At 37.2% G+C, this 24,390-nt stretch overlaps 1 protein-coding gene across 1 annotated transcript in view; it reads left to right on the plus strand.

The window, feature by feature from the left end:
- LOC127419591 (basement membrane-specific heparan sulfate proteoglycan core protein-like) overlaps positions 1-24,390 on the plus strand; it is a 163,117-nt gene that overhangs the window by 104,356 nt on the left and 34,371 nt on the right. The window contains exons 35-49 of the mRNA XM_051661098.1: positions 6,698-6,790; positions 6,882-6,971; positions 7,285-7,515; positions 7,612-7,725; positions 11,050-11,177; positions 11,559-11,645; positions 11,734-11,786; positions 11,891-12,055; positions 12,299-12,409; positions 13,360-13,460; positions 13,587-13,767; positions 17,848-17,907; positions 22,297-22,419; positions 22,681-22,833; positions 22,926-23,080. Of these exons, the coding sequence (XP_051517058.1) occupies positions 6,698-6,790; positions 6,882-6,971; positions 7,285-7,515; positions 7,612-7,725; positions 11,050-11,177; positions 11,559-11,645; positions 11,734-11,786; positions 11,891-12,055; positions 12,299-12,409; positions 13,360-13,460; positions 13,587-13,767; positions 17,848-17,907; positions 22,297-22,419; positions 22,681-22,833; positions 22,926-23,080 (1,845 nt within the window). The remainder of the gene's footprint in view (positions 1-6,697; positions 6,791-6,881; positions 6,972-7,284; positions 7,516-7,611; positions 7,726-11,049; positions 11,178-11,558; positions 11,646-11,733; positions 11,787-11,890; positions 12,056-12,298; positions 12,410-13,359; positions 13,461-13,586; positions 13,768-17,847; positions 17,908-22,296; positions 22,420-22,680; positions 22,834-22,925; positions 23,081-24,390) is intronic.

Below are 24,390 nucleotides of genomic sequence, written 5' to 3' on the forward strand. Positions count from 1 at the left end.
GAATAAATAATTACAGAATTTTCTTTTGTGGTGAACTGTCCCTTGTGTCTTTGAACCTTTGTCTCTCCGTTCTCTTTTTTGGCTTTGAGTCACTATATTTCCTTATCCATCCATTATCTCATCTTCGCTAGCACCCTGCTGATGAAGTACGCAAACTTGATGATGAAATCTGGGCCATCATCTCTAATTTCTCCAATGGTCAGGAGTCTCCCTTCCCTTCCTCTTCATTTTCTCAAACCTCATCTTCCCATTCTTCATTTGGGGCCCAGAGTTCTCCATCTCAGTCAAGTGTGCATTCCCCTTCCTTCCATTCTGGTTTAACTTCCTCTTCCACTTTAAGGGACTCTGAGTCCCACTCAGCTGACTTAGACCAGTCCTTCCATCCTGACTCCACTCAGGTACTGTATGCTCTCACCGGTGACTCTCACTCTGGTTCATGTTAGGTTTACTCTAGAGGTTGCGTTAACCAAAAACTTTCCATCATTTTCCTGAATTTTAAAAACATTGATGGAAATTTAAAACATTTTCCGTTATTTTGACATAAAAAATAATGTACTTTGTCTTTTGTGTTTTCCTACTGCAGAAACATTCCTACAGTAAATTATACTAATTAGAAGTTTAATTATAATTAGGTTAGAAGTGAAGAAAAGGGGAGACATAAAGATAAAGCACCCCTGTGGAAATAGACTGAGAGAGACGTGAGTGAATAATTTTGGGGAAACAAGAGATTCCATGAGTAGTTTAGTGGAAAAATTCATGGGATATTGTGCATTAAATATGGTTACCAGATTCACAATGCGAGAGAAAAGGAAAAGCCAAGAACTTGCAACACAGTGCTTTTTACGACTAAAAGAGCTCTAGCCACAGAAGTTCTTGTTGATACAGTATTGTACTGAAAAATGACATGCTAACTTACAGTTTGTTATAGATGCAATGATTTAAATGTTGACCTTTCAAATAATTTTTTTCGTGACCAACTTTTCAGTTTCACCAAATTCACTCCTTTCATTTGTCCATGATTTCAGACCATGTCCACACTAAACATTTTCGATTGAAAACTCAGTTTTCTATCTACTACCCAGATAGCACATGTACATCTCCGAGATGTCTGTTTTAGATCTTTTCATTTGGAAAGCATCCCAATCTAGTTAACATTTGCTAAACATCAAGACAGTCATACTTTGAGTCGGGGGACAAGGCAGGGAAGCATTTGGCTAGAGCATAAGGCATAGAGAGTCTTTTTCTACCATTCCCTCAGTGAAATCTTCTGGTGGTGAAATATTTACCTCTGCCATTGATATTAATAATGCTTTTAAAGAATTCTGTCTTGATCTCTATAGTTCCACGTCTTTGTGGAACCATTAGAACTCCCTAAACTGACGACTGAACAAAAAAATTCTTGATTCTGAGATAACCTTGGAGGAGCTTGGCGAGGTAATTAAGGCCTTACCTACAGGCAAGGCTCCAGGACCAGATGGCTTTCCCGCTGAATTTTTTAGATCTTATGCTACAGAACTGGCTCCACTTTTGTTAGAAGTTCATACGGAATCATTAAAGAATGGAAAGCTTCCACCAACCATGACACAAGCCTGGATCAGTCTGATTTTTAAAAAGGACAAAGATCCAAGTGAGTGTAAGAGTTACCGTCCAATTTCCCTGATCCAGCTAGACGTAAAAATATTGTCAAAACTTTTGTCTAACCTATTAAGTAAAGTTATGACATCTCTGGTGGTGGCAGGAGGTATAGCACATAAGCTTGTGCTTTACGCAGATAATATTTTATTATTCTTCTCCGACCCCACTAGATCTATGCCTTGCCTCCACAGAATTTTATTTTTTATTTTTATTTCTTTTTCCTTTTTGTCCCAATTTGGAATGCCTAATTCCCAATGTGATTTTAAGTCCTCGTGGTCGCGTAGTGATTCGCCTCAGTCTGGGTGGCGGAGGACAAATCCCAGTTGCCTCCGCGTCTGAGACCGTCAACCCGTGCATCTTATCACGTGGCTTGTTGAGCGCATTGCCACGGAGACATAGCGTGTGTGGAGGCTTCACGCCATCCATCGTGGCAACCACACTCAACTCACCACGCGCCCCACCGAGAACGAACCACATTATAGCGATCACGAGGAGGTTACCCCATGTGACTCTACCCTCGCTAGCAACTGGGCAAATTTGGTTGCTTAGGAGACCTGGCTGGAGTCACTCAGCACGCCCTGGGATTCGAACTAGCGAACTCCAGGGGTGATAGCCAGCATCTTTTACCACGGAGCTACCCAGGCCCTGCCTCCACAGAATTATTAATTCATTTTCTAAGTTCTCAGGATACAGAGTCAGTTGGTCTAAATCCGAAGCTTTGGCTCTGACAGCGTACTTTCCAGTAACGGCTTTACAGCCGGGCACCTTCCAGTGGTCCAAACAAGGCATTAAGTATTTGGGTATTTTATTCCCAGCAAATTTGTGTGATTTAGTTAGAGTTCATTTTGACGCCTTAATAAAAAGGTTATCGAGCGATGTGGGCAGGTGGGCTTCATTATATTTATCTATGATTGGGAAGGTTAATGTTATTAAAATTAATTACACTCCAAAATTCAACTACCTGCTACAATCTCTCCCAGTAGATGTCCCCCTCTCCTATTTCAAGCGATTTGATAGCATAGCGAAGTCCTTCATTTGGAATGGTAAGCATCCCAGATTACATTTCAACAAGTTACATAGGCCGCTTTGACAAAGGTGGGCTAGGCTTACCCAATATTTTGTTTTAGTATTATGCATTCGGTCTCAGACATTTGGCTCATTGGTCACTTCCACCTGAGAGAGCCCCGCCCTGGTTTTGTATTGAACAGGAAGTTCTTGTCACTATTTTGCCATTGCAAAGCCTTTCTATCAAACTAATCGGAGAAGTTAAGTTACAACCTGTTAATGGGGGGACTTAATGTATATAATTTGATTCCACATTTTATGTTGTGTTTGTTTGTTTTATAAATGGAATCTATAAAAATTGTTAATAACAAAAAACATCTGCTAAATATCTTAAAAAGATCAGATTACAAACATTCTAAATCATAAACATCTCAAAGACATCTGCTGAATATCTTATTGACATGCCAGACATACTTACTGACATATGTCTTATAGATCATTATCATCAGTGTTTTCCAAAGTATGCTCTACTAGAGAGGGTTTTTGAAAGTCTTGCTCTCTGGTGGATGAGAAGGGTATAAACTTAGAGTACCATATTAGTGTGGACATGGCTTTAGTTTTTTTTTTTTTTTTTAATCTTTAATACCCTATATTATAGTTTAAGTTTTGTCAAGAACAGGTTTTTGTATACCTAAACTCAAAAATAATATAGGCCTCAATTATGGAAAATTATATTGGCATACGTCTAATTTTATGGAAAATGGAAGCAACAATGGATTAAAAAATTGAGCATGAAGAAAAATTTACTATCCAGTCTGTCAAAATGACAGATGATGGCTGTGTCTCGTTTGGAAGGCAATTTTTTTTTTTTTTTAATGGGAATGCAAAAAAGGTTAACAATTGTATAACTGTAAGTGCATATACATAAAAGGCATTGACAATAGATAAAAAATAAGAAAAAAATGAAACGAGACAACCTCAATGATGTATTTGGCCGACAAATGCGACCTCCGGAGAACGCATCCTTCCAAACGAGACACAGCTGATGATTACTCATAGCGCAACCTCTGGTTTACGCTAGTAATTTGCATCAAACACTTTCTTGTATTCACATTTAGTTCTGCTGTTTGATTTTGGTTTGGATGTCGGTCTGACAGGTGCAAGAGGGAAAAAACACAGTTGGACCTAGAGGTCCACGACCAGACTCTTCTAAAAAGGTAGTGTGACCTGTGACTGCAGGCTACTTGAATAATGGGATAGTTTTCTGAGAAAACCAAGTTTAAACTTAACTAAGTCCCAGTCTAGGCCATGTTTAATATTAATTGTAGAAGTTAATGTTTGACAACTTGATTTAGGATGTCTGCTTATCAGTTAGGGAGTGGGGAAGTATGCAAAGGCTAGTTAAGTATTGGTGATCAAAGGGTGTTTTTTTCCCTATAGGTGTAGCAGGTAGTGCACACTAAACACACATACAGTGGGGTCCAAAAGTTTGAGACCACATTCAAAATCTAATTTAAACCTGGAAATATTTACAGTAGCAAGTTTTAGGATTTTTAACATTTTTAAAGTAAGAAATGTTTTGACATTTAAATAAGAAATGTTTACAGATTCTGCACTATTTCTAGGTCACTAATCAAATAAACAAATTTGTGACCATGTTAACTCCATTGTACAAATGGTCAGATTTAATTGCTTCCATTGAAGCACAAAAGCTCTTTAGAATATTCTCAAATCATACTGGTATAACATGGATCATCAGCTTTTGCACAGACCTGTGGGTCCATGTCAGCTCGAGTGCATGCTGTCATTAAAGTAAAGGGTGACATACCAAATACTAAGAAATTGTGAAAACTTTTCACCCAAACTTTTATGCTGATAACATCATTTGTGATTAAAAATGATAATACATTTGAAAAATGCAAAATATAATTATCTTCATTAGTGGTCTCTTTCTGACCCCGTCTGTAATTATATTTGTATTTAGTTGAATAGCTGACCCAAGCTCAGTTTTGTTACCCTTATTGTTTCTCAGCACCATTTTTAAAAGAATAATTCTGAGACACATTTCATAGACAAATCCTTATGAAGTTATCCAATGGTTAGCCAGTGATTGACAGAAACAGATTTCTTTTCACTCTCTTTTTGCTCTCTGCTATGCTTATCTTCTACTCTCTGTCTCTCCTTCGCTTGGGCTATTATGCATTTCCTACCGCCTCTGCTCCAGTATGTTTTGATCTACAAGGGTTTCAGCTTGCACTCAGACGATGTGCTTTTCTGGCAGCTCCCGGAACAGTTCAAAAGGGATAAGGTAAACATGGATGGGTTCAGGCCCACCCACTACTCACCCTCAGGTTATCTTCTCTCCCATAGACACTACTGAAGCATCACCTGAGTTAAAAGTAAGATGAATGGGCTAGCCATAACATGGCTTATTTAACAAAACCAACATAATCACTTAATTATATTTTTGTCTACAAAACTAATTTCAAACATTTAAGCATACGCCTTCAGATCAAAAGATTTTTAAGATCATGAGAAAAATTTCAGTCAAGTGTTTCAAAACTTTTGACCGGTAGTGTGTGAAAAATATATATATATATATATATATATATATATATATATATATATATATATATATATATATATATATATATATATATATATATATATATATATAGGGTCTTGATCCGGTGGTCCTCCATCCACTGCTTGATTGATCTGGCTGTGTGGCATGGAGCGTTGTCCTGCTGGAAAAACCAATCTTCAGAGTTGGGGAACATTATCAGAGCAGAAGGAAACAAGTTTTCTTCCAGGATAACCTTGTACGTGGCTTGATTCATGAATCCTTCACAAAGATGAATCTGCACAATTCCTGCTCTGACAATGTTCCCCAACTCTGAGAATTGTTTTTTCCAGCAGGACAATGCTTCATGCCACAGTCAGGTCAATCAAGGTGTGGATGGAGGACCACCGGATCAAGATTTCTGTTTAAATGATACCTTTGTTCATTTTTCTATTTATTTGTTAATAAGATTAGTCGACTCAGAAATTAATTTATTTATAAAATTGCCCAAACAATTAAAAGAAAAAAACTGCAAGAAAATTATAAGATTAGACATTATTTAACACATTATTTTCTTGGATAATAACATCTTAACCCTTGTGCGTCAATTTAAAAAAGTTACTCAGAGGTCCTTAGAGGACAAAAATGTACGCGTCAAAAAACTACCATAGTAATATTATATATTGATATTATTTTCCACTTTCAATGAGTTAAAATCAACATCAGTCCAGATAATAACTACCAAATATTCATTTATTTTCAGGATTTTAACCCTTTAAATGCCAGTTTGTTTACATAATGCCACTGTTGTTGTTTTTTTACACACACACACAAATTTCTCAATACACACATACAAAACACAATCTGACATCCACCCACACAATTTTAGATGCATCATTTATTCAATTGGCCTGCAGTGCTCTATAATACAGCAAACAGAAAATAGGAAAAAAGCATGTATTTGCTCCATAGGCTAAACATGAGAAAAATGGCGCTATCTGGTGGAAAATATAAAAAATTACATTTTGAAGCCAGGGCTTTGGAATGAAAGCATAATATCATAGAATTCAAGATTTTATGCTTTAATGGCACTGGGATCAAATATAGCCAGTTTAATGGGTTTCAAGGTCCTGAAGGTCCTGAGTGTAACTATTTTGTGTACGCAGTGTAATATAGATGTATTATAGGAACTGAGGTTGAAATATCAAAATTCCCCCAAAAATACACACCTTTGGCAAAATTTATTCCATTGGCATTAACAGCCAAAATGATCGGAAAAAAACAAAAATGAAAAAGACAAAAATGTCCCAAAGGTCGCACAAGGGTTAAGCTTTGGTTTTGGGCAGGTTTTTGAAACTGTATTTAGTGTTATGATTCCTATATAAACATGTAAATATTCTCATCTTTACTACTTTATATCAATGTTTGTGCTGCTGGTAATAAAAACTATTGGTGTTGGTGTTTTCTTATTGTATATTCTTGATTCTTACTTAGGTTGGTGCATATGGTGGAAAGCTGAAATATACAATCTCCTTTGTGCCAGGACCTCGAGGTTCTCCGATAGAGGATGCTGATGTTCAAATTATTGTGAGTGTGACAGTGAACTTGCATGAACAATATAAGGTTTCTCAGCATAAAATAGAGGTTTCACTACCATTGTTCTTGTCTATTTCCGCAGGGTAATGACATCACACTAGTTGCACGGCAAACATGGAAAAGAGGACAGGGTACCAGAGAGTCTCATAATTTTGAGATTGTTTTCAGAGAGGTGAGACCCCATTCTGGACTTTTTTAATCAACATCAAGATTATATGTTAAAATGTATATGAATGCTTAAGGGAAAGTTTATATCTCAGGTTCTGTAACTGGTCACCTACGTTTTTCAGTGTAATCTTTCAATTAATACGAGGTCATAAAAACTGCATAATAATTATAAAAGAGTTAGAAATGGCTGTTTAAAATAGTTTTAGATGAAATGTAGCACGTCACAATGCAGAACATATCAACTACCAATATTACTGAAGCAAAATATGAGGTTTAGCATTCTATAAATGATATGTTTGCTGATTTGTGCTTTGTAGGAACACTGGCAGCGTCCTGATGGCATGCCGGCTACTCGGGAACATTTAATGATGGTGCTCGCGGACCTCGATGACATCTTGATCCGGGCCTCCTACCACACAGAGATGCGCTCATCCAGTATCTCAGGGGTCCGCATGGATATTGCTGTGCCTAATTACACTGGCCTGCCACAGGCTTTAGAGGTGGAACGGTGCCAGTGTCCCCCTGGTTACCGCGGTCTGTCATGCCAGGTAGAAGCAATCCAGATTTATTCTGTACCCAACTGAATGAATCACATTACATGTTCTTCACTATGCTACAATAATGATAACTGGCATGTCGTATAGGACTGCGCTCCTGGATACACTCGCACAGGAGGGGGCTTGTACCTGGGCCACTGTGAGCCGTGTGAATGTAATGGACACTCTGACTCCTGTCACCCAGAAACTGGCATCTGTACGGTATGAAGCTGGTCATCTAGTAATTCTTATTTAACACTCTGATGCATGGTGCCCACTGGAAAGATTTTTAAAAGCCATTTTTAACTATTCAGGGTGTGATGTTACATCCAGTCCATCATGGGTGATTACCTTTAACCCTTAACCATAATTCTGTGTGACTATCAATGGGCCTTATTCATATATAACAATTCTTATGTAAATTTCCCCATTTAATTATATGGGACAATTTGTATGTCGGTGACATGACAGAGAACTAGTTGTCAAATGTGGTTCCATTTACAACACACATTTTAACTAAACTCGCCCTCAAAATTTTGAATTCACTTTGGTTTTAGAATGCACTTTTCAGTCTTTTTATAACTAAAAAACATTACTGATGACTGCAATCTGCTATTTAATTTTCAATTTGCCATTTCAATTTAGTTGAGTTTTTTTGTTAGTTTTCACTATATGACTATTAGTTGAGTTTTTTTTTTTTTTTAAGTGTTATTAAAGTTTTTTTTAATCTAGATTCTATTTAGTTCGGTTTTATTTTAGTTTAGGTATTTTGGGCTGCCTATGCCCTAATATGCATGTTCATGCTTTAATTGATATCATTTAAACAGGGTTGGGAAGTAATGGATTTTGTATTTAAAATACAAAATATAAGTAACTGTACTCCACTACAGTTACAATTTAAATCATTGATAATTACAATACAGTTACATTCAAAAAGTATTTTGATTACTGAAGAGATTACTTTGCATTTTAATGTCATTTGTTTCATTTAATATTTTGTCTAGTTGTCATACATATAAATGACGCGATCCGAGGAGCGTTTGAACAGCAGTGAAACACTTTCTTATGATGTGTTACATTCATACGAGCAGACAGAGAGTGCTTTTTGCACTGTTGTGAGTGAAAAGGTGGATATTACGTTATTGAGGAACTTTCTCTTTATGATCAGAAAAAGATGTTGTTCGTTGTGTACACTGTGATGTTTTGAAGTTTGTAGCTGCAGAAATAGTTAACCTTTTGTAAACTGGCATGTGAACATTTAGCTTTATGCTAAGCTAAAAGGCTATTTGTAGCCCTTGTGTTATCAGGCACATTATATTTTTTTCAATCAAAAAAAAGTCATGTTCTATTATAATCATTTTTTATCTAGAGCCCCGTTTCCACCTGGTATTACGATGCGTCTCGGGTGATCCGATTTTATGTGGTCAGGTGAGATGCATGGCTGTTTACACCTGGTTGTTTAAATGCGTTTCCTGTGACCACTTGTGTTTGAATTTGGAGAGGAGTGTCTCTGTCTGACGACATACATCATTCACTATGTCATTGTGTTACTGCATGATATTAAAGCACAACAAAGTCAGAAAAGACAAAGAAAGTGCAAAAAAACAGCACGCTGTTTCTCTCAGATGCGGTTGAAATTCAATCTAAGCACAAATGCAACATGTAAAGCAGAATTATCCATTATATTAGTGGATTACCTGTATTAAAGGAGCTTCAGGTTTTCGTGCTTGTCGTCTGATTTGATATCAGACACACTAAAGAAGATCTGTGTGGCTCTCGTAATTGTGTATGAATCCGCTTTTTTAAATGTTAAGATTGGACGTTCATTTCCTTTTAAAGGCACTCGTAACCGGCAAACTTTAATCTCTTGTTTTAGCACAGCGGTTGATTGACAGGTGAGGGGTGCCGCTTCACCTCTGCTGGGACGCATAGAGGACGGATTAGCCTTTACACCTCAAATGCGATCTGGTCACATGCGTTTTGACCACCTTCATATGTGGTTCTTGTGATCCGATCACAAAACACTTTAAACCCTGTTTAGACCTGTATTTAGGGCTGACCACATGTGATCGGATCACCCGAAACACATCTTAATACCAGGTGGAAACGGGCCTAGAAAGACCTTTGGTATTATGGCAAAGATGCACTGCAAAAATCTTATTCTTTATGAGAATTTTTGTATTGTTTTCCTGTAAAATAAAAAATATCTAAAAACCCTTAGAACAGGATACATTTAATTTATCTTGTTTTAGAAGCAATACTGCAGGCTTTTTCCAGAGAATTTATTTTTAATACGTGTATTTTGTCTTTCTGTACTGGCAGATTTTTTTCACTTGTTATTAACTTAAACTTATTAACTTGTTATAAACTTGTAATTAAAAAATCTTTGCTGAAGAAGTCATCCAAAGTATTTAAATTACGTTACTGACCTTGAGTAAAATAACGGTATATGTAATAAATTACATTTTACAGCATGTATTCTGTAATCTGTAGTGGAATACATTTTTAAAAGTAACCCTCCCAACCCTGCATATAAATGTGGTTAACAACGATACATTTCTCATGGCCGTCTAGTGTTACTCTAGTGCCGTTTTCATGCTTAAAGGAATATTCTGGGTTCAATACAAGTTAAGCTCAATCGACAGCATTTGTGGCATAATGTTGATTACCACAAAAATTTACTGTGACTCGTCTGTCCTTTAAAATATAATATATCGAGGTTACAATGGACGTGAATGGGGCCAATTTTTAAAGGGTTTAAAGACAGAAATGTGAAGCTTATAATTAAATAAAAGCACTTACATTAATTCTTCTGTTAAAACCCATGTATTATTTGATCTGTAAAGTTGTTTAAATCGATATTTTTATAGTCGTTTTAGGTTTTTAGGGTTTGTTGACATTACAATGTCATAGGAATGAAGTTGTAAAATTGGCTATAACTTTACACAGAAAAGGTTAGTAATCGAATTTATATCACTAAAATCATGTTAACACACAAATTGTTTATGTCTTGTGGCTATACTTTTGAAACAGTGAGTATTTTAATGTTTACAGATTCACTTCCATTGTAAGTGCCTCACTGGAACCCAGATTTTTGCTTTTTTTCAAGAAAAGGAGGGGCAATTCAAAATTCTTTTTTTGTGATAATCAGTATTATGCCATAAATGCTGTCAATTGAGCTTAACTTGTATTGAACCTGGAATATTCCTTTAATAAAGACGAGTTGTAAAGGTTTTAAATTAATAATATACTGTACATCAAAAACTAAAACTTAAATTAATTTGATGTCATTTTAATTTTAGTTTTGGAGTCATGAAAATGTATTTTAGTTTAGTTTCAATTTTTTCCAACAATGCTAGCTTTTATTTTTATTTCAGTTCATGAACATTTTTCCATTCAGTTTTCATTTTAGTGTTGACGATAATGACACTGTTTGAGAGATACACCTGTTAGTAAATTTGCTAGTCACTTCCAAATACTCATTGTGTGTAGCCTTAATCATGTAGTTCTGTTCTGAATGTGTTTTTGTTTGTTTTTCATCCATAGAGCTGCCAACATAACACAAAGGGTGAGCTCTGTGAACAGTGTGCTGATGGCTTCTATGGAGATCCCACTGCTGGAACCCCAGAGGACTGCCAACCTTGTGCCTGCCCTGGAACCAACCCTGACAATCAGTTAGTCTTAACACATCCACAAAAACATGTGTTTTCTATCATGGTGGGGAATTTCCATAGACTTCTATAGTTTTTTGTATACTGAACTAATGGTACAGTATTTTCTATCCACTAAATCTACCCCTAAACCGCACCCTTACACAAGCCTTTCTTCATTTTTACAGTTTCAGTAAGATATTATTTTGTATATTAAGCCGTATGCAATTGGTTGGTCCCCAAAATGTAGGCAAAACCTGACCCACACTCACACAAACTTATGAAACATGAACAAATACCCAATTAATCCCAGCTCCTGTATTCACAATACCGTTGCATTTGCAAAAGGGCTGCTGCATCCAGTTTGAGAGAGAATATTTCTTAATAAAGTGCATTTATGTTTAGGTTCTCTCGTACTTGTGAGAGTCTCGGGAATGGAGACTATCAGTGCACTGCCTGCCAGCCTGGCTACACTGGCCAGTATTGTGAAAGGTATGCTCCAACCTCTTGTCCTGTTACACTAGAGTTGCACATTAATAGTCACCACACTTTTTTATGTGACTCTTGTCTCTCTTCAAAGGTGTGCATCTGGTTATTTTGGAGATCCACGAGCAAGAATCCCCTGTCGCAGCGGTACCAATTTATTTACTATACACAGTTACTTTTAAAGGAACAGTTGAGGCACATTTGTGGACTATTGCATATGTGATGCAGCATTTCTGTTTGTTCGTTTTCAGCTGCTGCATCTCTGGTGGTAAAGGTATACCCAGAAAGAGTGCAGTTGGCACAGGGAAGCCCAGTCACTCTCAGGTGCCAGGTGTCAGGATATCCACCACACTATTTTTACTGGTCTCGCGAGGACGGACGCCCTATCTCCAACACAGCAGAGAGACGTAGACAAGGTACTACCCAGATTTGTAGAAGCAGGAAGCATGTTTACATTAAAATGATTACAGGATGTCTCTCCAGCCGTAACATTAATACCCTGGAGAAACCAAGAAACAAAATAGGGTCAGAGTGTCGTGTAATGACTGTTCTAGCTACATGTAGCAACATGTGTTCTGGGCAGGATGAAGGACTTGTAATGGCACGATTGACAATATGAGGGTTTATAATCATGGAAAACATTTATTTCCACCCCACAGGAGAGGAGCTGCATTTCCCCACTGTGCAGCCGAGTGATGCTGGCGTATACATTTGCACCTGTAGAGACCAGCGCAGTACCAATAGGAGCAAAGCTGAGATTGTTGTCACAAGTAAGGTGTTATCAGAACAGATCAGAGTTTGTTTCTTTGGACCCTTTGGACCCAAAATTAACTGAATGTTCTTACATTTTCATGACATTTCTAACTATTTGAATTAAAGAAATGTTCCAGGTGCAATAGAAGTTAGGCTCAATCCACAGCATTTGTGGAATAATGTTAATTACCACAAAACATTATTTTGACTTGGGTCAAAAATCTGGGTTACAGTGAGGCACTTAAAATAGACGTGAATAGGGTCCAATCCGTAAACATTAAAATACTCGCTGTTTCAAAAGTATAGCCACAAGACATAAACAATATGCATGTTATCATTATTTTAGTGTGATAAAATCGCTTACCAATCTTTTCTGTATAAAGTTATATTCAATTTTACAACTATGATGCTAGGACAGTGTGACACCGTAACCCTAAAATGACCGTAAAAATGACGATTTAACCTTTACAGCTCAAATAATACATGCATTTTAACAGAAATAATTATGTAAGTGCTTTTATAACATTAAAAGCTTTACATTTCTGCTTTTAAACCCTCCATAAATTTGTCCCCATTCACTTCCATTGTAAATGCCTCACTGCAACCTCGATTTCTGCTTTTTTTTTTTTTCTTTTTTTTTAAAGAAAAGAAGGGACGAGTCAAATTAATTTTTGTCGTAATCAACATTATGCCACAAATGCTGTCAATTGAGCTTAACTTGTATTGAACTCTGAATGTAGATAGATACATTTGATGTATTATACTGTATATTTTATGAATGTATTATGTATTGATGCCATGTTTGATGAAGCTTTAAGTCATTATGTAAATTTCAAATAAGAGTGATTTTAGTGGTCTCAAACTTTCAGCTCATTTTATAAATTGTCCTGTTTTTTTATTACTGATGAATTAACTCATTTTTAGACACAGTCAAAATACAATAATCATCCTACTTTCCCCTCACCAGCATTACCATCCAAACCTATCGAAGTCTTCATTGAGGAGCCCAAAGCACAGAGTGTGACAGTTGGAGCAACAGTCAGCTTCATCTGCACAGCCAAAAGCAAGGTATGAGCATGCCCATGTGTGCACATATCATAGCCTTAGCTTCCCTGACCTCCAAAACAGATGGAGAGAACAGTATTTGGCTCCAAGTATGAATGTCTGTAAGTGAAATATTTGCTTCCCTCATAGCTGCCAGCATACACCCTGGTTTGGACCCGCAAAGGCAACGTCAAACTTCCTAGTCGAGCCATGGATTTCAATGGCATCCTGACTATTCAGAATGTGCAGCCTGAGGATGCAGGCATCTATGTTTGCACAGGCTCCAATATGTTTGGCATGGACGAGGGCACTGCTCTCCTCTATGTCCCAGGTTCGTGATTGGCACCACATCCTCTAAGCCTCCCTGCCTTTAGTTTTGCAGTCTCTCTCATGTTGCATGCCTCTTTGCTTTTCTGCATTACCCTGATGATTTGTCAACTGTGTTATTTTTTTGCAAAATTCGTCTGTGTGTTAAGAACAACAGCATGGCTAACCTTTCTTCTTGAGTATAAATTATTAAAATGTTGTGCTTTTTCTGATTACTCGATCGGTTTTCTGTTAGGTTTTTCTTCTTACCTTCTCCAACTTTAACGGCTGTTTGCATTGCCATTGTAAAATGTTTACACCAAACAAAATGATACAGCTTGTGAATGGTTAATAAGAAAAGTGATTTAGGAAATTTCAGCTTCCGGTGTGCACTCAAAATCATTCCAGCAAAAATCAAAAGAACCAAATTATTATTTTATTTTCAAAAAATTATTTTTTCTCTCAATACAAATGCATAAATTAATCACTAGTTCATTTCTTAAAGAGATAATTCACCCCAAAATGAGCATTCTTTCATTATTTACTCACCCTCTTGTAGTTCCAAACCTGTATGACATACTTTGTTTCCATGGGACACAAAAACAGATGTTAGGCAGAATGTTAGGGAATGATATCCTAACTTTAACTGTATAGGAAAAAGACAGCATCAGCATTCTTCAAAATTCCTCCTCTTACGGGAAAAAGTCATAGAGGTTCGGATGACATAAGGGTGAGTAAATGATGACAGAATTTTCATTTTTGGGTAAATTAACCCTTGAATTCTCATGAAGAGCGTTGCAGGGTTATAAACACTGGAAACTTGATTTTCTTCAGTGCTTCTAAAATGAATAAGATTTTTATTATTCCAGTAAAGATGTTTATGCTGGTATTTGTCTTGCATATCAAAACAAATTAACACCAATGCTAAAAAAATTTTTTTTTTTAAAACAGCATGCCACAATGAAGACTGAGGGCAATTATTTTGATTTAAACGTTTGAACGGCAGATGTTGTTTTTAGTAATCATATTTTCAGTAATCCCATATTCAGTAATTTTATTAACCTCCACTGTCTTATGCAGTGTATGCAGCTCATTCATGCATTATGTTCTTGGTAGCAATTGGTGAAATTAACTCACTCTTGGGTACCCTGCTGGTGTAATGGATGTTCTCAATGGTGGTGGTTGGTGGCTTTTGAAATCTGTCTAGTTTTGAGTCTCTGGTGCTATATTTCCTCCACTGGTGGGTATTTGTATCTTGATTCCTGGCATGTGGACTTTCATTTCCCTATTGAGGTGGTCTTTTGGGGATAGTGGTTGATGAGGTAGGGGTGTCATAATATTTAGAGAAACTGGGACTCATCAGCCAAACGGACTGCAGGCACAACCCATTCCTAATCCCTCCCAAGGTGTAATTTCCACCTCTTTTGTATGAGAAATGGTTATATTTTCCGTTTTGTTTTTGTATTTAATGGTGCTGTCAATAGTGTAGTAGTTTGAATGTTGAGTTTTTCATCAGTGCTGTATTTTCAGTGTCAATTTGTTTCTTTTCTGGTCATGTTGTGAATGGGAAAGTGCTAGTGGTAAAGGCATTGTGAGATGTTCTGTGAGATATACATTGAGCTTTTCATATGCAACTATTGCTTAACAGACTCAGTTGTTATTCTAAACTCCTGTTATTTTTAGTAGTAGATTGTTATCAGATGCATTTTTGGTGGGGTACACAGGGACAAAAAGAGGCAATTTAGAAGGAATGTCAGACATTTCATGTTACCCCCTTATTATTTTTTAGAACTTGATTCCATATTTATTTTGACTGACAATCTTTACAACTACTGTAAAATTTACTTTTTGTTTATGTTAAAATCACTGAGAGAATGACATGACTGAAATATTTTTAGGTTGACTTTAAGGTTGTGTTGTACGTGCATAATATCATACATTGAAAAAAAAAATCTGCATTTTTACCATGTTATCATTCAGTATGTACTGTATGTTTCACCCCAGGAGTTCAGTATGGTGCTTTATAAATTTGATTTATTTTTAATCAAGTATGTAAATCAAGTAATATGCAAGAATATTACTACAGATTTGTCATGATGAAAACAATATTTAATTTTGTTAATCTTTGATATAGTGCTGAATCTTAAGCAATATATATATATATATTACATTACGATTACATTTTTTTTTATTCCCTAAACTGTGAAATGTACAAATTAATCTTCAAATGGTGAACTTATTAAAGAACAATAATTAAAACACAATTTCTTTATGGAATTATAACTGAAACTGAGATGTTAAATTGGACGAAAATATATAAACTAGTCCTTTATCAATCACAAGCTGTATTAAAAAAATGCAAAATTGGTGTTATAAAAAAATAAAGCTTTTAAATGTGTATTGTATTCTGGTACTAACCTGCATGCTTTGGTTTCATGTGTGTGTGTTGTTTCCTTTACCCCTTTTGTATTTACACTGAGAGTGTTCTCAATGCACATTTTAAAATGTCTTCTAAATGTCTTGTAAATGTGCATTGATTTGTCAATAGTAAAAAATCAGTTCCCTCTCTGATTTTCAATGGGGCAAGATGTTGCTTGGCATTTTACAGCCAAGCTACAGTTTGTCCACCATTGACTTCAATCTCACACGGTGTAAATCAATGATACTGGAGCATAATGGTCTTAATTGGGAAGAATTTCATATGCTTTAGTAAACTCAATGAAATACTCCCTGTTAGTACACATAAGCTCTATCTGCTTTCTCTATGTACTGTACATTATATCTTAGTCAAAAGTCCAGAAAGATATTAGATCTTATAAGCATTTTATGAACATTTTCTTTATCATGATATGTGACTAAAGTTTGTCATGTACTGATGTAATGAGTAATTTTGAATTATATAGCCTTGGGCATTTTGCGGGTTATTTTTTAAAGCTGCCTGTTAAACTCAATATATCTCTATGGTAACACAGTATTTAGGCTTGTTGAAACACAATCTAGAAACTCAGTCCAGAAATAGGTTTAGTCCACACCCATTAAGTGATATCTTTCAATTCAGTATAGTATATTTTCTTGGCAGCAGTGCAACACAGTTATAGAAGAAATGCAAGTTGTTGCACATGAGTTCTGTAACTCAAAGTCTCAGAGCTCTTGAGTGGCATCCCTGCTGATAAAAACAGTTATGTCTAAGATGGTTTGCTGGTCTTAGCTGGTTTTCCAGGCTGGTCTGTTTGCTAGTTTTAGAGGGTTTTTGCCAGCTGGTCAGGCTAATAGTCCAGCGTAGCACCAGCTTAACCAAGCTGGGAGACAAGCTAGACCAACTTAAACCAGCTAGATAAATAAACCATCTTAGACAGGCTTAAAGGAATAGTTCACCCAAAAATTAAAATTCTTTCATCATTTACTTACCCTTATGCCATCCCAGATGTGTATGACTTTCTTTCTCCTGCAGAATACAAATGAAGATTTTTAGAAGAATAATTCAGCTCTGTTTGTCCATACAAAGCATGTGAATGGTGACCAAAATATTGAAGCTCCAAAAATCACATAAAGGCAGCATAAAAGTAATCCATAAGACTCCAGTGGTTAAATCTGTGTCTTCAGAAGTGTGGTTGAGAAATAGATCAATATTAAAGTCCTTTTTTTTTAACTATAACTGAGTGAAAGTGAAAGTAGAGATTTATAGTAAAAAAGTATTGAAATGTTGATCTGTTTCTCACCCAAAGTGATTGCATTGCTTTAGAAGATATGGATTTAATCGCTGGAGTCGTATGGATTACTTTTATGCTGCCTTTATGTGATTTTTGGAGCTTTAAAGGTCTGGTCACCATTCACTTCCATTGTATGGACCAACAGAGCTGAGATATTCTTCTAAAAATCTTTGGTTGTGTTCAGCAGAAGAAAGAAAGTCATACACATCTGTGATGGCATGTGGGTGAGTATATGATGAGAAAATTTTAAATTTTGGTTGAACTATCTCTTTAAGTTGTTTAGTTTAGCAGGAATATACTAGTAAATATAGAAATGTTTGGGGGCACCAGTGCGCCACTCTCTCAGAATCTTCTTGAGACTCACTTGACAGTATGTGCCTGTCCATCATTCACAGAGGCATCTCAATCACAGATGTTTTACACAGCCTATGAGATGTTTGAAGGACATAGAAAGTGTAAGTCCGCACGGCTCTCTCTCTCTCTCTCCAGGCCTTGAGGGACCTCTCTCTCTCTCACGCATGCAACCATCATGCCCTGCATGCTTTTACCAGCTCAGGTAGTGCACAGGTACAGCCAAACTACAGAGCACAACTATAATCTGAAGATTTTTTGACTTTGTACTAATTTTTTCACCAACAGTTATCCTTAACCGTGTTTATTTTATTTATATTGGTATTTTTAATCTCAGTGATGTATTAGATCACATTTCACTTACACATGTTGTTGGGTTGTACCCATGGGCATTACTTGATCTGGCTAAGCTTTCATGGCTCATATGGGTCCATTGAAACAGGGATGTCGCATGCTTGCACACACAGGGACTTCTCTCTGTTGCTGAAGTGTATCTCATTTGATTCTTTACTTAAGCATTTACAGTCTGTAAGGAAGACAGTTAGCATCAAAGACTTTCAGAATCAATTCCCAATCTGAGTAAGGAAATAATGATGATTTTTGTCGGTTATTTTTAATAGGAATGTACTATGATTGTATATAACCCTACCACCAAACATCACACTTGGCACCCAACAGAGAGGGGTTCCCAACACATTTCATCAGCCCAGTATCATGCTTGTGAAACGCGAGACTCTGGTATATTGAATATCAAATAACAACCATTGTGCTTAAAAAATCATACAGTGCCTAATTTATAATGGTCATCATCAGTCATGCGTACATTGCCAGAGACATTCTGTGATAACCCATCCATTATTTTATCTACAGTAGGATATAAGTTTCACCTACCAGTGGAACTATTTTAATGTGGAAAAATTTCTAGACACACTTTAAAAGATAGCTTATAATTTACTAGATTTAAATCAGACAGATTAACTAAACGTATTACTGAATAGGAAAAAAAATATTGACTCTTGACATATGGACAAAAATGTGAATTCAGTCCACCCAAAAATGAAAATTCTCTCATCATTTACTCACCCTCATGCCATCCCAGATGTGTATGACTTTCTTTATTCTGCAGAATACAAACGAAGATTTTTAGAAGAATATCTCAGCTCTGTAGGTCCATACAATGCAAGTAAATAATGACCAGAATTTTGAAGGTCCAAAAAGCAAATAAATACAGCATAAAAGTAATCCATCAGACTCCAGTGGTTTAACCCTTGTCTTCTGAAGCAATCTGATTGGTTTTGGGTGAATATATAACTCCTTTTTCACTATAAATCTTGACATCAGCGGTCTCCTTGGCAATCATGATTTCAAGCTTGATTACACTTCCTAGCGCCATCTAGCGCTCTGCGCATGCATCAAGCACTAGGAACTGTAATTGAGCTTAAAATCATGATAGTGCCTAGAGACTGCAATGGCAAGAAGTACAGTGAAAAAGCAGTTATATTTTGGTCTGTTCTCACACCAAGACGATAAGATCGCTTCAGAAGATATGTATTAAACCACTCGAGTCTTATGGATTACTTTTATACTACCTTTATGTGCTTTTTTTGAGCTTCAAAGTTTTGGTCACCATTCATGAGCATTGTATGGAACTACAGAGCTGAGATATTCTTCAAAAAATCTTTGTTTGTGTCTGCAGAAGAAAGAAAGTCACACATCTAGGATGGCATGAGGGTGAGTAAATGATGAGAGAATTTTCATTATTCTGTGAACTATTCCTTTAACACAGAGCTTACACAGGCCAGTAGTCTGCCCTAGCTGGTGAAAGAAAGCTTTCTTTTGCTCGGTTGCCCTGGAATCCCTGTAGATCAAGTCCAGCCAAGTTGGCATAGACAGCAGTGAGGGCCTCACCCTACCAAACCCCGTCTGCCATTCCTCATCTGTCTGCTCATCTTAAGCTGGCTGCCAAGAGACATGACTTGACAGTCACCATTAGCCCCGGCAGCCAAACACATGCTGTTTACACTGTCATGCCCCTATCACTTCATGCACAGTCTCACAGACTCGAATGTAAAGCTATTTTCTCTATTCAAAGTTGAGGATCCCTATTTTTGACCTTCGTCATTGGATTTTGGTGCACAGAGTTTTTACAACACAGCAAAAAAAAAAAAAAAAAAAAAAAAAGCGTAAAAACAAGACAGGGGCCGCTCATACACGAAGCATTCTTGTGTTTAAAAACAACGAGACTCACGCTGGTGTTTCAAGACGCGTTTTAATAGTTAAGTTCCCTTTCTTTTTCTTTTTAATTTAATTTATTTATTATTATTTTATTTTTTACCTGGCACGGTGTCTAAAAACGCCGCGCTGCTTCGCGGGAGACGACGCGGCGGGAAAAGACGTCCGTATGTACAGTACCCAAGGGCAGGAAATCTACTTATTCATAATGCTATTACAGCAAGATCTACCATGCACAATTTAAATATACATTGTAAGCAGTGTCGTCTCGATACAAGCATGTCAGTAGTTGGAACCAATACCAGTGACATTTGATGATTCTCCATGCAAAAACTAATACTTACTAATTTGTTAATTAGGTGAACATTGTTTCAAATTCTCAAGTAATTTTTCAAGACAAGGAAGTCAGTAAGAAAATAAGAACAAGAAACAAATTTAGAAAACAGTGCTTAACATTTCTAAAAGCTGTATCAAGTATTCAAGTAAACATTCTTACATTCTTGTGGAGTACAGGTCTTCACTGTATGATTATAATACATTATTATTTTGTTTTAAAGCTACTAAAGTTATCCAGCCAAGAGCAATGAATAGTTTACTTGTTTTCTTGTTATTGTTGTGAATATTAATGACATAGACAGTGGCAGATCCATCAGGCTGCATTTACTCTGCAAGTTTAATGCACAGATATGATATTTTGATACAAATCCGCTTTTGTTCCGGTCTTACTTCAGACATAACTGGTTGTGTTTTGTATACCTCACTAAGTCATTTTTAAATGTATGTAACGCTCTCACAATACACACACAAAAAGAAGCCTTCTGTCAAACAATGCGTTTCCGAAATGTAGGATGGCAGGGGAAGAGTATTTATATTCACGAAGAAAGCGTTACCTGATTGGACGATTCAGTCACATTTATTAGGAAAGCGCTGTCTGATTGGACGGTTCATTAATATTTTATTAGGAAAGCGTTACCTGATTGGACAATTTAGTAATATTTATCAGGAAAGCGCTACCTGATTGGCCGGAGAAACTATAGCCCTACCCCCTAATCGTAACCTTAACCAATCAGGTAGAGCTTTCCTCATAAATTTTTATGAGTCTTCTCCTGCCGTCCTACTTTGGAAATCCACCCGCGTGGGAGCCGAAATGAGGAAATAAAAAATGATCTTTAAGAATTTCGTTATTTGAGTAGTTTCTCTCTACTACCTTTACCGTTTGATATGTTAACGTGATCGACCAGTCGATCACTATCGACGTAATGAGCACCCCTGCCCTAGGGCATGTTTACATAGGAAAGCATCTAGAAAAACAGCGCGGAAGGACGCTAAAACGCTTTCGTTTTGAAAGGCCACGGTTCTAGAAATAAAACGCATGTGTCACGAAGCACTTGTAAAAGTAAAACTAGCTTTTGCTTGATGGCGTCTTACAAACATGTTGTTAATAGCGCAGGACGCTGAAATTACAGAGAGACGCGTCGCAACGGTCAAAGACATCCGTCTAGACAGAGCATGTCTACATCGAAAAATAATTAATAACTGCGGACAAATGCAAGAACGTGTCCTGGTTGAACGGTCCCTCTTGAACTGTCAGATAATTATGTCATACCAAACTGTTTGGACCCTTAACTGAAAGCCACCTATGAGAAATTCACTTCACTGAATCCTTAAAGGAATAGTTCACCCCAAAATGAAAATTCTCATCATATAATCAGCCTCATGCCATCCCAGATATGCATGACTTTCTTTCTTCTGCAAAACACAAATAAAGATTTTAGATCCATACAATTCAAGTGAATGTTGACCAAAACTTTAAAGCTCAAAAAACACATAAAGGCAGCATAAAAGGTCTGTTTGGTCTGTTCTCACCCAAAAACGATTGGATGCTTCAGAAGACATGAATTAAATCTCTGGAGTCATACTTACTTTTATGCTGAATTTATGTGCTGTTTGGAGCTTCAAATTTTTATTCACCATTCACTTTAATTGTATGGATCTCTTGAGCTGAGATATTCTTCTAAAAATCTTCATTTGTGTTCAGCAGAAGAAAGAAAGTCATGAATATCTGGGATGGAATGAGGCTGATTAAATGATGAGAGAATTTTCATTTTGGGGTGAACTATTCCTTCAACATTCTTTAATATGGGTAATCAAGAAAGAACAATGTCTATTCCATATGAATAGGCACTATTTGTAATAAGTGGTACTCCAGTTTGGAGTGCTCTTCACTTTCCTGTGACTAACTGGTTTGTACTTCAATATAGCTGCTGAAGGAGCGCAACCGGTGGCCACGGTAAATCCACCTGTGCTGACAGTCCGGCCAGGACGGCAAGCTGAGTTCCGCTGCACAGTGACCGGCAACCCCACCCCTGCTGTTGAATGGATAGGTGAGCTGGTGGAGTTTGACTTGCACATCTACCCTTCACAATATGAATGTTAATATTAATTCAGAGCCGTCAGTTGAATTAGCTGGGCCTGGGATATCATTTTATGAGGAACCTTCCCTGTCCCTACAATCTGGTTGATAAGAATGTTGTTTAGGGACCAACAAGGATGTTAAATCAGGAACATGTTTTACTTGGTGAAATTATGAAAAACAATAATTTGTCAAGTTAAAAATGATGGCATGGTATTCCTTCAAATAACAGGAGGGCCAGGGAATCGTATCAGCTCCAAAGTCATTATTCGTAATGGGTTGCTGACCATCCCATCAGTGGAGCACTCTGATGAAGGGGAGTATATCTGCAAGGCTTTAAACACACATGGCGAGCACACGGCCCGAGGAGTTCTCCATGTTCAAAGTACGTGTCCGACTCAGGAACGTGTAATGATTTACTGTGTAACAAGTTCCAGAGATGCCCTCATCTGTCACTGCTTTATATTTATGTTACAGGTACAAATCAACCTCATGGTCTCCCCCACGTACAAGTAAGCCCCCAGCATATCGAAATTCATGAGGGAGAGACTTTAAGGTTGTACTGCAGGGCTGTTGGCACTCCCACCCCTGGTCTTACATGGAAGAAGAGAGGTGGTTCACTACCCCCACAGGTGAGAGAACAATTTCACTATTTCATTAATCCTGTGGTTCCATCAAGTAGTTTAAAAGACCCCATGAAATCAAAATGGGATTTTTGAGGCTTTTAGTCCATGTCTTTTAGCTTTGAAGCCATTTATGTGCTAGTGCACTCTAAGGCTGTCAAAATAAAATTCTAAATTTGAATCTTCATCGAATTTAAGATAAAAATGCACATTCGAATGCTAAATTGAGAATTCAAATTTTGGATGTGTGCCAAGTACTGACAGCCATTCAGACCGGTCACATTCTTGGGCTAAAACAGACATAGTGCAACAAATAAAACAGAATGCAAGTGTCTCAAGACAGGTTTTAAAAGCTGAATTTCCTTTTAAATTGACACAGCTTCTAAAAAAATGCATAGCTCCTACCCGAGAAGCTGAAAAACCATCGAGACATGGCGCAACAGTCAAATACATCCATTTAGTGCATGATTACATTGATAAAGACGGACGTGCTCTGAGTGAAAGACCCCCAGAGGTCGAGGTTTTTAGCTGTTGTGTCATTACTATGCCTTGGCTTGCTCTTATGAGCATCTCGCTACATAAGAATCAGAATCAGAATGAGCTTTATTGCCAAGTGTTCTCACGTACACAAGGAATTTTTTTTGGTGATAGGAGAAACAAATGCACACAGAACATTACAGTGAGACACAGAATATAAATCAAGGTAGGAGTATAAATTGACACAAATAATAGGACATATAACAGAATGGCGTATGTACGTGTGCAAGTGGTAATGTATGTGCAAGGTAGGGGTATGTACAGTTATTGAATTAAATATGTGTATTTACATATGTACATGAGATATGTACTCACATTATTGCACTATGGGGGAGTCCTGAGGCAGTTTCATTGTTCATGAGGAAAATGGCCTGAGGGTAAAAACTGTTCTTGTGCCTGGATGTCCTGGCGCTCAGTGCTCTGTAGTGCCGGCCAGAGGGCAACAGTTCCATGAGGGAGTGGGGAGGGTGTGTGAGGTCCAGAGTGATTCTACCTGCATGTTTCCTCACTCTGGAGACATACAGGTCTTGGAGGGTGGGCAGGGGGGCAGCAATAATCCTCTCAGCAGTCCTGAGTGTGGGTTGTAGTTCCTTCTGTCTGATTTGGTGGCTGAACCAAACAAGACAGTCATAGATGTACGCAGGACAGACTCAGTGATGGCCGAGTAGATCTGTGTCAGCAGCTCCTGTGGCAGGTTGTACTTCTTCAACTGGCGAAGGAAGTACAACCTCTGCTGAGCCTTCTTCACAATGGAGTCTATGTGGGTGTCCCACTTCAGGTCC

This window comes from Myxocyprinus asiaticus, chromosome 29, assembly GCF_019703515.2.
Source record: "Myxocyprinus asiaticus isolate MX2 ecotype Aquarium Trade chromosome 29, UBuf_Myxa_2, whole genome shotgun sequence".
Classification (NCBI taxonomy): Eukaryota; Metazoa; Chordata; class Actinopteri; order Cypriniformes; family Catostomidae; genus Myxocyprinus; species Myxocyprinus asiaticus.